Here is a 17,073-nt window from a genome sequence, read left to right as displayed (position 1 = left end):
GCACAAACTTTGATTGAGAATAACTAAAGAATATTGTTGTGTTGTCTAATCAGGTTTAAGTTCTCACAAATGCTACCGTGTAAAACTACCGTGTTTGCTCATAGTAATGTTTCCATTAAAATGGGTTTGATAAATATCAAGTTTCACAGACCACTGAGGCATGGTTATGGTTCACCAGGTATGGCCAAATGGGCTGATACATGTTTAAGCTTGCTGTCATTACAGCAACAGTATGAAGCTTTATTTATCGATCTCAATTTTCAGTTTTCTAGCTATTCTCCAGTCACCTCCAACAATGTGCTACTCACAATCAAACAATCGTTTCGCAAAAATGAACAAACCGAACAGTTGGCGGCCTCATAATCTGCTTAGATGCTGGTATTGCTATCTCATTTTCGTCGAATTTCACCTGAATCTGTTGTTTTGCTATTGCGGGAAAAGATTATATTTTTCAATTGTTTGGGCTTCAAAGATGGAACTATCAGCTAAAATGAATTTATTTACAAATAATCATAAGATCAAAGAGCAAATAATACTAAAGCATCATCAATCAGAATCAAAGGTTTTGTTTAAAGTAAGATAGCTCAAAGCTTGCAACTATAGATTGTAAATTACTTCTGTACAAAAATAAATCTCAAGATTAGATCACTCAATAAACCATATCTACTGAAATGAGAAAAACTGACACGATTTTGCACAATGTGTTTCCTTCTCATTCCTTCCCATACTGAATTTTCTCAATTATTAAGGCTTTCTGTGCTCCGATAAAATCTAGGCGTAAAAAAACTCAAGAGCATTTATGAGGTTACAAAATATTGATAGAAGATTCTTATTAAACTCCACCAAGCGTGAAGGGAAGAATCATAAAAAATAAGTGAGATTCAAACTAGTCATCATTATGACATCAATAATCATCATCATGATCATCATCATCAAAAGATTTATCATTCGCATCAGCTTCAAATAATCACAAAAACAATCAATATTATCATCAAAATATCATAATCAAACAACGAATCATCTCAATAATCACTGCACTATCATTATCTGACACTTAAGATCTGACAATATCATATCTCCGTCTTCATACATGAAAAAAATTTACAGCATAATAACTTTATCCTTTCACCCCCCTCCCCCCCCCCGTGATTTAACTCCGGGAAATCAGTCTAAGTCTGCGCTAAAATAAATTTGCTTTGGTTTAAAGCTGAGAACAAAGTTCTTGAACTCTCGTACCCTGAAGAAAACCGGGAAGTCGTAGGAAAACGAAGTCTGCAAAATCTTTGGACAAAAATGAAACTTAATTCCAAGCCTCATTTTATCCATAAGAGCACAAATAAATCACGATCAAGATATCACTTCTTAGCATAGTCTAATCTCCTAATTTATTCTAATCTCCAATAAATTAAATTTGGTAGAGTCCAGAATATGGAACTGTTTCCTTTCACTGGGAGAATTTGACCATTTAGAATTGGCATAATTAAATGGAATAAATCAGATGAAATGGCTATTACTGTCGGTAGTCATGCAACGCTAGGGCTAATCAGGCATTATAAAAAATTACCCTTTACCCTGTCTACAATGTAAAACAACATTGTTTGTTTGCTGCTCTTTACTATACATCGAAATAATTAAGAATCGTTCACAAGGAAACGCATTTATTTATAACAACAAAAATCTTGATCGCACAGGAAACAGACACCAAAACACTCTCAGCGTACAAAGAATTTTCGTAAAAGATTTCAGTGGAACTTTTCGAACTTTTATTCAGAATTGATTTTTAACAGAATGTGATGAGGTAAAACAACGTTGCTTAGACGATTGCACCCGTGACCTGCGTTGCAACAACAAAGCATGACTCCGTTGGTTTGGACCGTATTCACTTCACAGGCAGTTCGGAAACCTTTGCCATAACGGCATTCGTCCCTCAAGCATCCTAAATGTAAAACATCATTTTATCAGCTATCTGTTATCCAATTATTGGCTCAAGTGTTGTATATAATTCCGCTTGCGCAAATGCAACAGACGGGGCATCCCCCAATCATGGTAACATACCTTATTATGGGGTTATATTTGCGGGAGGGTGCTATTATGCAAAGCACCCGATTTGCGCTCAAAGTTCGTTAATTATTGAACTCAGTTTTGTTTGCAGTTTTCATGTAATTTTCACGCTAATACAATTGGCCTCTGATTTTGAAGACAATACAGTAGATGAATATTCATTCCGTGAAATAAAATGATGACTTCACAAATCGGATACTCAGAAATTAATCAGTACACAGGCCGCAGATTGACAGAATAGCTGCGAAATAGATTTGCTTGCCGTATAATACAGATAGAGACAGATACAGATATAAGTTCCAAAAGATATCGACGCCGCTCAAAAAGCTATGTAAAAACATTCAGCGCTAAATTAATAAACCTTCTGCAGAAATTACTAAACTCATTAAAAAACATAAATTAATAAACTCAATCCGCAGAAACCTTTTTATTAGGAACTTTTATTACTTATGAGCTCATTTGACCTTTACTTATTTCAAATTGAAAATAAGTTTTTAAGCGCAAAAGTCATCTTCTTGAGTGAGTAAGTCACGTATAATCAAAATTTTATCACGCATCATATGACTAAGAAACAACGTCCCGCACGCAAATGCCGTTAACGAGAGGAAGACCTCATAAAGAAACTTTTCAGCCTTGCTGTGTGAAAAAAAACGAAACAAGAGCGTCATACGATTAAACAAAAACAGCATGACAAGTCCTGACACAATTCAATAATTTTCATGGACCAAACAAAAAAGTAGACTTAGAATGGACAATAAACGCAATGAGAAAACCAATGACCAAAAAGTCCGACAAAAATTTGTTAAAAAATTAGCTAAAATCAAAGTCAGATCGCCGCGTTTGAACAAGCAATCACAATCGAGAAAGCGAAATTTTTGTTCAAAAACCGTTTTTTCAACTACTTTGAAATTGGAGTGAAAAATACACCTCAAAATCAGTCGCATTTTTGGGGTGAACCTCTAAAAACCGCCCTTCACACCATAAGCATAAGTCTCCAAAACAGTTTCTATGAATCGCATACTTGGACACTAGTGAGTTGAAAGGCTCTAAGCGGACTTTAAGCTACCTGTTTATCCCGTTATTGATGACTAAAAGTCAAATGGGTTAGACGAAAAATCGGTAAAGCGAAAAAACGCATAAAAAGACCAACAGGACTAATATAATTGCTTCAAACTTTGCTTAAGAGCAATTAAACAGAGCATGCGATAAATCTCAAAAAACGAGAAAGACCGAGGAAAAAAACTAATACACAGAATCTAAGAAACCAGTTATACTTTTTTTTCACAACGATCTTGCAAAGTTGCAAAGTCTCCAAATATAATTTCAACGCACTTCAGGACAAGGTTCCAAAAAATTCCTTAAGCTGCCACACGACGCACAAAGGCACTGCAAAACACTTAAAACATCAGATGTAAAAACCAAAACCACAAACCGAAGAATTGATTCAAATATTTTATGGAAACATGTGTAATCAATCGATTAACTATTGTCGCTTAGTAAAAAAAACCACATCCAGTAACCCAAACCAATCAATTAACCCTTTAAAAATTATGAAAGGTAGAAAAACCGAAGAATTATGCAGAAAAACCTTGAAAAGTTAAAAAAGCAACAAATTGTTTATATTTAGCCTGTTTTCTTCAACCAAACAAATTTAAAACGATATCAAAATTAAAAGGCCACGAAAACTAACATAAAAACTAATTTCAACCTAAAATATTGGCCACTGCACAAAAACATGAATAGCTCTAGATTGCATAAAATCTCTTTATATCTTATTATATAGTCAAATATCCACCCAATCATTGTTAATAGTATGGTTTAGAGAAACCACTTCACCCAAGAAAGTATAGTAAATACTAAAGCAACTGCTTCGAAAAAGCGCTCGCTTAGCCAAAACTTTTTCACAACTACTTTTCTCGCTCCCTCTCTCTCTCTCTCTCTCTCTATCTATCTCTCTTCTCTGTAGAAGAAAGAAGAAATCTCTCTGAAGAAGAAATCTCTCTTCTCTGTACTCGTCTATTCGTTCAGCTATTTGACTTAAACACTTAGTTTTCACGTGTGGTATAAACTTTTACATCTTGTTTCAATAACACCCAAAAATTATTCATCAAAACCACCAATTCTCCTCTTCGAGTCGTAAAAAACAGGGCCCAAATACAATTCTTTGAATTTTAGAAAACAGGAAAAGTCCGGACCTACAATTGAAAGAACTTAGTCATGCCTAAACGAAAAAAAACTAAACCTGGAAAGGACTGGGAATGGCTCCAAAAACCATTTTTAAAAAATCGAAGTAAAATTACCGCATGTAAAAAACGCCCTAGCTAGAAAGCAAAATTTTGTTCAGAAATTGTTTCAATGAATTAATAATAAATTAAATTACAAATATCACGCCGCAAAATTTTTCGTTTTGCTTCACTTCCTTTTTCGCCGTGACCATAACCAATATTACAGCTTGACTTTAAACATAGCCGGCAGATTGCCGGAAAATATCCGCGATAGACGCTTCAGGCCTTCCATGGAATTGACGCAACTAGAAAAGATAAACCGATTGACCACCAGTCCTTAAATATAGACCATTAGACCTTTTGGGTTAGATCCGATCTGTCATTTTTATGAGACACATACGCTCTGTAAGGAAAAACCCTCAGGGAGCTTTTTCAAAAACAATATTCGAAACCATAAACTCAAGACTCTAATACTCAAGAAATAGGGAAAATACGTTTGGTAATACTTAGATGCACACTATTGATCTTTAACTAGTAAATTGTCATAAAATTTAAAGTTCATTTAGTGATTTCACAAGTCATTTTTTTAAGTGAGGTATGTACTTGAAGGACTACCAAACGCGGCTAAGGGCCTCTAATGAAACTTGATGCCCGCTGAGCTTTACCTGTTTATCCCGTTTTGAAAGCTCAAAGTCATGAAAAGTCATCAAAGTCATGAAAGCCAGGGTAAGACAAAAAAAAATCTGTTAGACGATATAAAAATAGTAGCGCAATAATAGCCGCCTGAAATTGCTGACGCGGCTATTAAAAATCATCGAAATGTGAACAGATCTTTAAAAAAACGAGGCAGGAAGACTGCGGAACCCAGTCGAAATAGCACTTACGTCCAACGATCTGCTCACCAAGCAATGTACCGTGAAGAACTAATCTCAATTAGTTCGGTTTTCGACCATACCTTGGAACGCGAGACTGTCACTAAAATTGAAGGTGACGGCCTGATTGAGATCACTGTCATTACCAGCAGATTTCTCAATTGCTTCATTGATCTGCGGATTGCTGGCTTTGAATGCTTCCACTTCAATTATTGCCACGCAGAGATGCTTTTCATGACATGTTTCAAGAACACTATCTGGTTGCGATGAATTAATTATGTTGCGCAAGTAATTGTAGCATTCAAGTGCTTCCACAGCAACCGAATACACAGAAACCACAAAGATCAATGCTAAAAAAAACCACAGATAAAATAAATTCGGGGCTTTCCAGTTTGTGCCCTCCCCTTCAGATTAGTGGGTGCATGTTACTTTGCACCACCTAAACGCATGTGCCTATTTACTCGGGCAAATTGAAAATAAGATTTTCATATCAAACAAAGGGTCAATATCAAACACTACAAAAAAGCATCTATCACAAACGTCCAAAAAGAAAAGAGATCTAACATATCTTTTAAAAAAGCCACCAGTAACATTAAGCACTTCGTGCCACAAGCTGGAAATCTCTGGAATCTGATGTCGGTATCCATTTAATTAAATTTAATTAATGTTTTTATTGCTCTATATTGCGAGTATCAGACTTTTTACACTTGGCAGTCTTGCAATGATGTTTTTTTTCCAAAAGAAAACCAGCACTGGCGCAAAACAATTATGCATAATATCAACTGTTGTTTCCTGAAACTTCAAAATATCCCTTCCAGGAATTTCGGTGATCTGTGTAGGATAGCAAAGTTTGAAAAGGCAGCACTTAGACTTATTCACTCAGGCTTTGTTTCGTTCAATGAAGCAAAAATTGGTCACATGAACAACCGCAAACAAACCAACAGAGCTCAAATAATTGCAAATGCCCAAATAATTTTGCCCAAATAGTGAAAAATTTTGTTTGAAATCAATTGATAAACAATGAGCAAATTTCAATTTTTAAAAATAGCAAAATGGTTGAAATTCTTGCCTCCTCACCTTTGAAAATATGCATGTCTGAAATAACGTCTAATATAAATTCTGTTCACAGCAGAAACAGTCAGGATTAATATTCATCAAATACCGATTTCAAATCTGAAATTTTAAATAAACTTTTGATTAGATTGCAAGAATCTCAAATGCAAGAATCTCAAATTCAGGTTAATTGACCGATAACAGAGTCACATTTGCTCGATAAAAGTTTGGAAAATATTTGAATTAAATTCGTAAAACTAGGTTTAATTAGACTCTTATCAGCCAAGCCTAGCTTTATATAGAGCAATCAAATAGCGATTGGCCATATCTCCAATATTGAAAACTGGGCGATTTAAAGGTTATTTTCTCAACTGCAATATATCTGCAAATAATCGACTTAGTTAGTAACAAGGTACATCGGTAATTCAAGGCATTAAAGAGCATACATTACGAAAACAAAATTGCTTATAAGTTTCAAATAATCAATTTCGTATAGGATAACAGTCAAATTTTTCATAAGAGAACGTTCGCCAATATGGGTCAAAACAATTTTCATAATTTTTGCATTAACATTACTACGAAAACAAGTAATTAAAAACCGTTTTTAATAACAAACAACTTGGTCTTTTTTGGCAATTATTTCACCTGTTTGATGTTTCGGGGGATTCAAATTTGAATATTTATGCCCTTTCTGAAGACCAGCTGAATATTTCGCGGAAAAAAGAATCAAAAGCTTTCTTTTAGGTGAATACCAGTGACAGCTGGACAAAATTTTTTTGTAATGGATCCAAGGCGTAAGTAAAAGGGCGCTCGTAAAAATCATATTGTTCAACACACGATGAAACATACCTCAATATTGTGCTATCTGCTAAATGTATTGAAAAGCAATTTTTACACACGGGAACGAGAAGGAACAAAAATAACTTTTGCATTCGAAAGATTTATGAACGACGTCTTTCAACTTTTATTTATTTACCCAATTTCCTTTTGAAGCTTGAAAGTTAGGCAGTCTATTACTTATGCTTTCTAATTTCAGAGCCAAAACTAATTGATAGAAACAAAAACAAATGCAGACGACATGGTGTATAAGAGAAGTATCATATCACCATGGCCAAGTAGAAACTTATATTTTGTAATTCAAAAATTCAACATTTGAAAAATAGGGAGACAAATTCTTTTTCAGCGTCCGTTGACACACACTTTTATGTTACAATTCTGCAATTCATTAAACACAACAAAAATTAATTTATATGACAATTAAGACATTTATTAGACAAGTTTTTGAAAAATTTGAATTTGGATGCATTTTTCTTAATTCGAAGATCCATACCGATGTGGCCTGTGATTTAATTGAACAATGTCTAGAGACTCCTATCGGTTATAAAAGATTTTTTAAAGCTACAGACCCCCAAAAAATAAAGAACAGTAGTAAGTTTTGAGGAACTTTACATTTTCGTAAGGTACTGGTTCGAAAAACTTTTGATTAAAAACACAAAAGCTTGTTCAGCCTTAATTAATTGTTCGATATAGTACCCAAGACTGAACTCAGGTGTATTATATATGCAACGATATGAGAGTTAGTTAAATAAATAGTTAAATAAATTTTTCAGCTGACAAAATTATAATTTTTGCTCAAAATCTATTCTGTTTCATACCGCGATCGATGAGCTTTGATAGTTAGTCCACTTTAACAAAAGAAAAGATAAATCGATAAACACCGGATGATTTGCTCTCGAGAAACAGGCGGAGCAATTCAAGTCACGCTTAACGGAAGTGTTTGATGGGTGGAAAAAACAACGCTCACAAGGGTACGAACCCCCGAACCCTTGTCAGTCCGAACCCCCGAACCCTTGTCAGTCCGCATCTAATCCACTAAGCAACAATGCCTTCGGCACTCTTTCGTACACAATCGGTTTTATATCAGCAACAAACTTAATTTCAGAATGAGAGCAAATTAGATCACTGTCCGCTCTCGTTGCGTTGATAATCAAAAGAAAAGATAAACTAAATATCTCAAAAAAAACTCATAAGAATTCAAGACTCAATTTTTTTTTTGGACATCAACAATGTGTCGGAACAAAGTTAATTCAACATGCAAAGGTCCTGTTTCGGGACAGGAAATCTAAATAGTTTTCGTATCTCACAACGTATAAGACACAAACTCTTATAAGGCTGATAAGACTTATAAGAAAAAAACGTACGTAAGATTTACTGCATCAGACAACTAGCGAGGTTGCCGGCCAAACGTATTTGATGCTCTTTTCAAGGTCGGAATCAGCCAGAAATTTAATCAGTTTGAACTCAAGATTCTAAATATAAATTAAAAGAACATTTGGTCCCAACGGGGTTTGATCCGCGACGTCTAGGTTAGGGGACATAGTTTCTAACCATTAGGCTATATCCCAGTTGCAACAATCTGTGCGAACGCACAAGTAATATGCTCCTTTTATTTGCGCTTACACGCAATTGCGTCAGCAACATCGGGCCAGTGGATAAATGCGGGCCAGTGGATAATAGCCTCTTGGGCTGTCGCTATCGATTATCCAAACTAGGTCACCAGTTTTCACGATTTCATCGGACGGAGTCGTCCATTTGCAAGGACGATTCAATGGGGAAGATATTCTTTTAACCATCGTTTCCAAATAGCATAGCGTACGCTTGCGCTCTGGCGTATCACTTTCGGTGACTGAAATTATCGACAGGGGTGAGTGAAGGAAGGCAGGTACTGCAATTCCCCAAAAGAAAATGGTTCAGGCTTAATGCGTCTAAATCGTTGGCATCGGAACTTAAGGAAGTCAATAGGCGGTTGTTTAGTGACTGTTCCACTAGACAGAAAGTAGTGAGGAGTATTTCGTCTGTAAGCCGACGATTGCGTAAAGTGTTCGCTTGAAACTCCGCACTAGCCTTTCGCAAACACCTCTGTGGTGCGGTGCAGCAGGTGGATTAAACTTCCACTTGACTCCCTTTTGTACCAGAAAGCAATTTTCTGTTTGTCCAAGTTTAGGAATCATATCAACAGTTTTTTCTCTGTACTAACAAAGTTAGAGTTAGTGCCGTTGTCGGAACAAATGACCAACGGCATTCCACGAGGAGCAAAGAAGCGTTCAATACCCATAACACCACGAATTTGTATCCATGGAATATGCAATCTCAACATGAACTGCTTTGGTCGTGAGACAGCTGAGCAGGAAACCCCAGCTTTTCTCAGAGGAGCCACGGATCGTGACGTGAAAAGGGCCAAAGTAGTCAAGACCGACATTCGTAAAGGGTGGACACTGGAAGGCAAGACGTTCGGACGGAAGATCAGCTATCATAGGTTGCACAGGCTTAGTGCTTCGTTTTCTGCAAAGGACACAATTAAGACGAATCGAACGGAGGATAGAACGAAGCATGAGAACAGCATACTGCTGTTGGACAAGTGCGCGAAGATAATAGTTACCTTCATGATTTTTGAGGTGCATGTGATGTATGAAAACGTACACCAGTGAGTGTCAAACGTCGAGGATTATGGGGTGCTTCAAATTGAACTTGAGGTCGATGAAGCCGGCCACTGGAACGGAGCAGGCCACCGGGCCCGACAACCGGCGAATAAGCAGTTATAGGGCTTCTTTTACTGATTTTCTTCGAACTGCGGTGTTGCATAAGCTCAACTGGGAAAGACTCTGCTTGTGTAAGAAGCTGCAGTTTCTTCTCTGATGCGGTAATTTCCTCAGATTCTACTATGTTTCCATCTACAGATCGGTAGGTGGCGTGCCGTGGAAGAATACGTAGGACATACGCAACGATTCGAAGAAGCTTTGGATACAAACTGTATTTGCCCAGATGAATGCTGAAATCAGAATTTAAACAGTTGGACTGTAGGGCTGAACAGTTGTCTAGAGGGCTGGGATCAGCTGCATGACGCTTCAACTTGAAGTTCGACGCCACTTCGGTGTCCGGGCGAAACGGAAAGTCAGATGTATGAAGAAAATCAGGACCACTTAAACAAGTGTTCTTCTGCAACGCCTCCGAGGACAATCCCCTCGTGCCGGCGTCGGCCGGGTTGTTCTGCGTTGCTACGTGACGCCATTGATCGACTGTTGTTCACTCTAGAATCTCGGGAGACACGGTTCGCGACAAAAATAGGCTGTTTCTCTAGGGAGTTCAACCACTGAAGGACTGTGGTACTATCTGTCCACATAAACGTGCGTTGAATCTGAATGGTGAGCACCTCGCACATTTCTCTGAGGCGAGATTCCATTAAAGCCGCTTGGAGTTCGAGTTTAGGAACGGTGAGCACTTTCATCGGAGCTACTCGTGCCTTTCCAATGACGAATGCTAGTTCTGTTCTTTTTCGTTGTCTCAGGAATTCACGAGAGCACGCAAAAACGCAACTGCGCTGAACAACTGTGAGCTGTCACCAAAGACATGTAATTCCAAGTGCTCGAACGAACCGGAGAAGTAGCTCATAGGTATTTTCATTATCCAAAGTTTTTGTAATTCTGAGCTCCAGGACTTGAAACGCTCAATCATTTCCTTTGGGAGTACATCATCCCAGCTCTGACCGTGAATTCGCCAAACATCTTTGAGGAGCCGTGCTTTCACAGTAAATGGGAAAACAAGCCAAATTGGGTCAAATATTTTTGATACAAGACTCAAAACCAGCCTTTGTGTAACAGCTTTCGAGGCATCACATTGTTCCGCGGCTAACAACTAGTGTGTTATTTACATGATCCCACTTCAAACATAGAACGTGAGATGATGACTCCTCCATTGAGGCGCCTATTTCTTTTGAACCTGTTGAACTGACTGTTCCGCTGCCAAAACACCTACTTGTAGGAACATAACCCCAATATCAGCGGAAACAGCGAATTGACCCTGACGAAAGCGCATCAGAGTGTGGATTACTCTCTGCAACAGGCCTGGACCGGTGAGTAATACACTGTTCAGATATACCCTGAAACTTTGAAGCACCATTCAACACCCTACGAACTTTTTGTTGGGGTTTACAACCGGGTGATGAGGTAGATACCATTCTCTTCCGGCGCAATGCTTGTCGTCCGACTTTCCACTTTAATAACATAGCCTTTATCGAGATCGTCTTGAATTGTCTGTGCATAACGTTTGTACAAAAAGGATCTTTACTTAATCTCTTTTCTAATGATTTGAACTGCACCATTACCGAAAAAAAATTGTTGGGGAGTTTTACTTAGTCTGAAGACCAAAGCATGCCTACATGATATCGGTCCTCATTGTGTACGGTGGATTGTTCGAGGATCTCAGTTGCTCGATGGTCAGAGGCTGAACGGGGATCGACCTGCTTAACAGCCCCATATGACTCCATGTCATACCAGGATTTTATTCGGATGCTAACTCGGAATCTTGTTTAGCTACTGCATTGATGCAAGTAGAAATCAGACCAGCTGAAGATGGCAACGCACCGCTTAATACAAATCCCAACGGTAAACGAACGGCAACGGGTGAGAATTTTGATTCGGATTCAAAATACTCAATCGGGCGGATGGCGCGGTAAGCGTCTTGGCCCAGTATTATCTCGACGTTTGCGAAGTCATACGTCTTGTTCGGTAATACGCTTAAGTGAGGATATTTTTCTTGAATGGCAGTATTATCAATAATGTCGGAACCTACTCGTAAATTTGTTTTTACATGAGGCAGGAGAGCAAGTGTCTTCGCCTATTGCTTGGATAGTAACCTTTACAGATTCCGTTGTTATAGTTTCTTCAGTATTTATGCCATTCACGGTCAGCTTTAATGGGGAACACTTCAATTGAAGACAACTAGCGAGTTCACTGGATATCCAAGAATGACTACAAGCTGTGTCACGGAGAATAAGCGCTCTAGTGCGTACATCTGACGGACTTCGAAGATCAAATTCAAGAACCTGAAGAAGCCCTTTTACATCAGTTATTGAAGTGAGTCCCGAGGAACTAGTCGTTCCCATAGACTTGATGCTCGTTCCAATAGCACTTTCAACTGTATTTGATGACGTTTTTGTGGAGTTTACTTTAGTCAGCGTGGCAACGTTACTTTTCTTCTCAGTGCTTACGGGAAAAACGCGTTCTGCCGCGTGAAGTAATGTGCTATGAGTGCTTTGACAGTCCTCAATCGTGCATTTTCGTTGACGTGGACATGTTCCGAATGAATGCTTGCCGTTCAAGCACGAGAAATAAAGTTGGTTTTCTGCAGCAATCTTAGCACGCTGCGTAAGGGTCTTTTCCTTGAAAGATTGACATCGCCAAATGGGATGTTGACATTTGCAAAGGGCGCAGGCCAGTTGATCATTTTTTGCACTTTGGGAAGCTTTATTAGAGATGTGTTGTTTTGCATTTGCATTAGCAGCAAAGACTTTTGAGGAAACTTTAGTTTTTGTTACACTTATGTTACCATTGTCATTATTTTTTCCCTTGAAAGAGATTGCTTTCATGCGCTCATGAGCTTCTGCTTTCTCTTTCAACCAATCGTTAAAATCTAACATGGTTGGCATCAACCACTTTCTTCGCGGTGTGCATTGACCAGGATTCTTTTGAATTAGGTGGAAGCTTTTAAACTGCCTGGTTTAGGAGGGACGAGCTACGAAGATCTTTGTCATATGAAAATGACCTGAATGGCCAACGAGACTTGAGACTACAGTAGCAAAGCTGATTATACTGTCTGAGTTATGCATTTTTACCGGTGGAAAGCTTGACAATTTATCAAGATGCGTAGTTACCACTGCCTGTGGCTGTCCAACTTGCTCAAGCGTATTCAATGCATCTCTATACATTGACCCAAAAAAGGCCAATTCCGCAATTGCAGCCTTTGCTTTCCCTGTTACCAATGTTTTTAGGTACGTTAGCTTAACGTCATCACTCAATGTATTCGAATCAATCGCAATACTAAATTGCCCGTACCATTCATGCCATTGAAGGACCTCTGCGGAGCGATCGGGAAAGCATTTGATTTGGTGTTTAATGGAACATTAGCGAGGGTCCATGTATTCAAGTTATGCCTGTAGTGACTGAGTGGTATTGATAAAGCCTGGGTGGTGTGGGCTTGCCGCAGCTGCAGGCAAATTTGCTTCTAATTGCGCTGCCAAGTGGTTGAGTTGAGCGTCGGCCGGGAAAGCATTATCACGATTATGTTGAGGGGTCTATGCTGCTGTCGAAAAATCATGAGCTGGAAATGAAGTTTGTAAATTTCCGGTGTTTTGTGGCTGGTTCACGTATGCATTGCCATTCAGAGACGAGCTAGGTTGATTTCTTTGAAAAAACAAACCACGGTAGTAAACAGATTCTTGGTCAGCAAGAGACTGCCAGAACTGCAGTGTATTCTTCGCCAGAACTGCAGTGTATTCTTCGGCAGTGTAAACAGTCAAACTTTCTTTTGATTGTTTACTTCGGAGATCGGGTTATTGAGTTCAAGCTCTTCGCTGCCTTGATTGATTTGCTGAAAAAAATCATCATTTCCAGCCAAATCTGACGGTTGAGGAATCAATTCTGGTGCATGCTGTTGGTTTTGATTGTTCATTTCTGATTGATGGTTCTCAAAAATATGAATCTCGACAGTATTACCCTGTTCTTGGAAAATGGAGTTATTATTTTAAGCATCTGCTACCGCGGAAGAAATAGCTTGATCAAAACAAGCGCTGGATGTTTTCAGTTTGCACGTTCAGTTTGCTCTTTTTTGGCGACCAACTGTCTCATCATTTTTTCCAGGTCTATTGGACATTTCTTAGAAAACAATTCTATCTCACGCCTTCTCTCAGCCATTTCACCTCTTCTCTCTCTCTCTCTCTCCCTCTCTCTCTCTCTCTCTGCCTTCTCAATTTCATACTCTCTTTCAGCTATTCGAGCATCAGCTTTGTTTTCTTCCTCCACTTCCTCTCGTCTAATTTTTGAAATATAAAGTCTTTCCTACGAGTGGTTGAAGCCTTCGAAGAGGTACTAGCAGACAAGGATTTGTGCGAATTTGAGAGCCCTTTGAATTTTCGTTGCCCTGAATGGAGTCTATATAGTCTCGGGTATTTTCAATATACTCATCGTGTCTTTTATTCACAACTGCCAGCCATTCTTCTAATTCGGACTAAAGTTTCCATGCTTGTTCAGTATTAGCTGCAAGGCCTATCAGGCTATCATTTTTTGCTATACAATTTTTGAGTAGATCTTTGCATTTGGTAAACAAACTCTCTACTCTCACTCGCCTCGCTTTTTTGTGGATAGCGTTATCAATGCTTTCGTAAAGTTTGCACAACTATTTCTCAATCTTGGCCCTTGCATCATACACCTTAAAACTTTGCTTGTTAAGGAATTTCACATAATGAGAGAAAGAATACAACAATAGATTAACTTACAGATTTGGTGTACAAACAGAAAGGGAAGGTGAAACAATATTGAACTTAGTGCACTGCAAAAATTGGGAGACAAAACCATTTAGGAGACACAAAACCCCTCCGAGAGCCAAACCCCGAAGCGTAATAGGACTATAAAATTTGCGCGCAACAAGAGGACCGATGCTGAATCGGGAAAACGGTGGAGCGGCGGATGCGATAATTGGAAACCTTGAGACAGTGAGTGGTGCCAATCAAACGACACTACAATAACCACGCAACGAAAGCAGGACTCCACGGAGCGCCTGAGTCCTACAACAAACAAGCTCTATAACCCCTAGTAGTTAAACTGAGGTCACCGATCCGGAAAGAAGTAGGACTCAGTGGTAACTAACGCGGCTTCAGCGGCGAATTTATTATTCCTTTTGGCTCTACGGCGTCGTTTTTGAGTTTGCTATGACGAGTTTTCTTAAGCAAACGGCGAAGTGATTTCTGATAAGTTAAAATTAAAGTTAACGACTGAAGTTCCAAATGAACTTTCTGGTGCAATTGATAGTACTCTTTTACTAATTTTGGATCTTTCTGTTTTCGCTTTGACACTATGTCAATCACTACATGGATAGTCAGAGCGTCTGTTTGCTTAAGAAAACCAAAGATATTTGTTGCTCCGTTTCGCGGGCAATAAACTATAGCTTTCAAACGAGTTTGGTAAACGTTCTAGCACATTAGAAAGTTCGGAAAACGCTAGTGCTCGAAAATTATTCGTTCGGTGAGAAGTCAACGTCGTGCCAGAATATGACATCAGTTTTGTGCCGGAAGACGTTATCCAACTGATATTGTACCGTTTTTCTTTCGTTAACAGCAAAAGGATTCAAGCTTAATCCTGGAAGTGAAAATACATTTCTTGTATACCGATTTTGGGTGCTCTTTGGTAGACTATTGATGGTGTGGAACAACGAACTATGACCCAAAATGAATACCATAGGCTCACATCATCGTGTATTTACCGTATCGGGACAAAAGACTACGAACCTTTCTTGTTTTTTGAGATTTTTTTCTCAAGATGGACAATTTTCAAAAATTTGGTCAAAATTCAAATTTTGTGTTGAATACCTGTATTATAATGTTCCCCCAACTATACTGAACAATAATTTGCCAGTTTATCAAAAATTTGACCAAATTTTTGATTTTTCAAATTTTCGACCTAAAAATCCCAAAGAAATTCGATAAATTTATCGAATTTTTCTGAAAGCGGGTTTTTCAAGTTCCTACTCCTTCATTACGTTCGACCAATATCAATTTACTAGTTACGAGTGAGTTGAATATTATTCGAATATAACAAGTTTTTTTCTAAGTTTTAACGTGTTTTTCGTCAATTGCGGTCACGTTCGACTTTTCTGGTGAAATCCGTCTTTTTCTGGTGAAACCCAAATTGTCTCGGTCTAACAGTTTTTTGTGATGCTCGGTTGTGCAGCCCTGAAGACCACGTCAGGATGTTCCAGTCACCCAATTTGCATGTAAAAATGATGACTGAAACCACACTTTTTTGGGCTGGGAAGCCGACTCTTCACTAGTGTTCACAAGTCCAGTTGTTGTTGTGCTCCTTGATTTTTTCTCTCGGTGGAACAAAATGTCCGCTCTCGTTGCGATGATAATCAGAAGAAATAATAAACTAATTATCTCAAAAAAACTCATAAGAAATCAAGGCTCAATTTTTTTTGGACATCAACAATGTGTCGGAACAAATTCTAAATATATATTAAAAAAACATTTTCTCCCAACGGGGTTCGAACCGCGACGTCTAGGTTAAGGGATCTAGGTTCTAACCATTAGGCTATATCCCAGTTGTAACAATCTGTGCGAACGCACAAGGAATATGCTCCTTTCATTTACGCTTACACGCAATTGCGTCAGCGACAATCACTCAAAAACGAAAAACTCAAGCGTGAAATATTCTAGAACGAAAGAGCAAAAGCGGTCACGCAAAAATTTTGCATTAAAAAGACATAAGTTTGCAATAATTGCTTCAAACTTCGTTCGAGGTCAATTAATAATTATCAGCCATGTAGGCATACTAACTTCATTGCAAATTTTATATGAGGCGTACATAGTGTCTAAACGAATATGAAGTACAAAAAAGGTGAAATTTTTTTATTGAAAAACGAAAAATTGAAGAAGTCCCTTAAATGATTGATCAAGCTTTTCAGAGCTTTCAATGATACCAGTTTCGCATTTACAGGAAAATATCAATCGATAAAAATTGACTTCTCAAAAAATCGGGCTGAAGTAAAGTTCATAACCTCCCGATAAATTTGGTGGAAATTTTGCAGTGGATATTGGATCGCCCAGAACAACTTTGCCATATAGACAAAACTAATGGGGTAAAAAGCTAAGCTCTATAAATTATGGAGAAAAGGAAACGTCGCGTCCAAATTTGTTCTAAAAAAATTCACTAATTCTGATATTTGCTGGTAGTTTCAACTGACGGAACTGTTGGGCCACAAAACAGTTCATACCCAAATACTGATCAATAGTACACTCGCAAATAAAATTCTCA

The 17,073-nt window shown here is 38.3% G+C and overlaps 3 protein-coding genes across 3 annotated transcripts in view; all 3 read right to left on the bottom strand.

Annotated features, from left to right (window-relative positions):
- Positions 1–17,073, bottom strand: part of LOC142348211 (isochorismatase domain-containing protein 2-like) — a 346,917-nt gene that overhangs the window by 273,599 nt on the left and 56,245 nt on the right. The window lies entirely within an intron of this gene.
- LOC142348210 (stromal cell-derived factor 2-like) overlaps positions 1–17,073 on the bottom strand; it is a 213,076-nt gene that overhangs the window by 176,507 nt on the left and 19,496 nt on the right. The gene's annotated exons all lie outside the window — the stretch shown is intronic.
- On the bottom strand, positions 1,163–7,296 carry LOC142348719 (uncharacterized). The gene is made up of 3 exons (XM_075400179.1): positions 6,236–7,296; positions 5,242–5,508; positions 1,163–1,936 (listed from the first exon to the last, which is right to left on the bottom strand). The coding sequence occupies exons 1-3, from the start codon at positions 6,249–6,251 to the stop codon at positions 1,764–1,766; spliced, it is 456 nt and encodes a 151-aa protein (XP_075256294.1). The 5' UTR covers positions 6,252–7,296; the 3' UTR covers positions 1,163–1,763.

The sequence above is a fragment of the Convolutriloba macropyga genome, chromosome 10, assembly GCF_964194025.1.
Source record: "Convolutriloba macropyga chromosome 10, txConMacr16.3, whole genome shotgun sequence".
Classification (NCBI taxonomy): Eukaryota; Metazoa; Xenacoelomorpha; order Acoela; family Convolutidae; genus Convolutriloba; species Convolutriloba macropyga.
This window is presented reverse-complemented; position numbering and strand designations above follow the sequence as displayed.

Coding starts and splice junctions, on each gene's coding strand:
- LOC142348719 (XM_075400179.1), bottom strand. Junction 1,937..5,241: donor TGACAGTCTCGCGTTCCAAG/GTATGGTCGAAA, acceptor TTTTACATTTAG/GATGCTTGAGGGACGAATGC.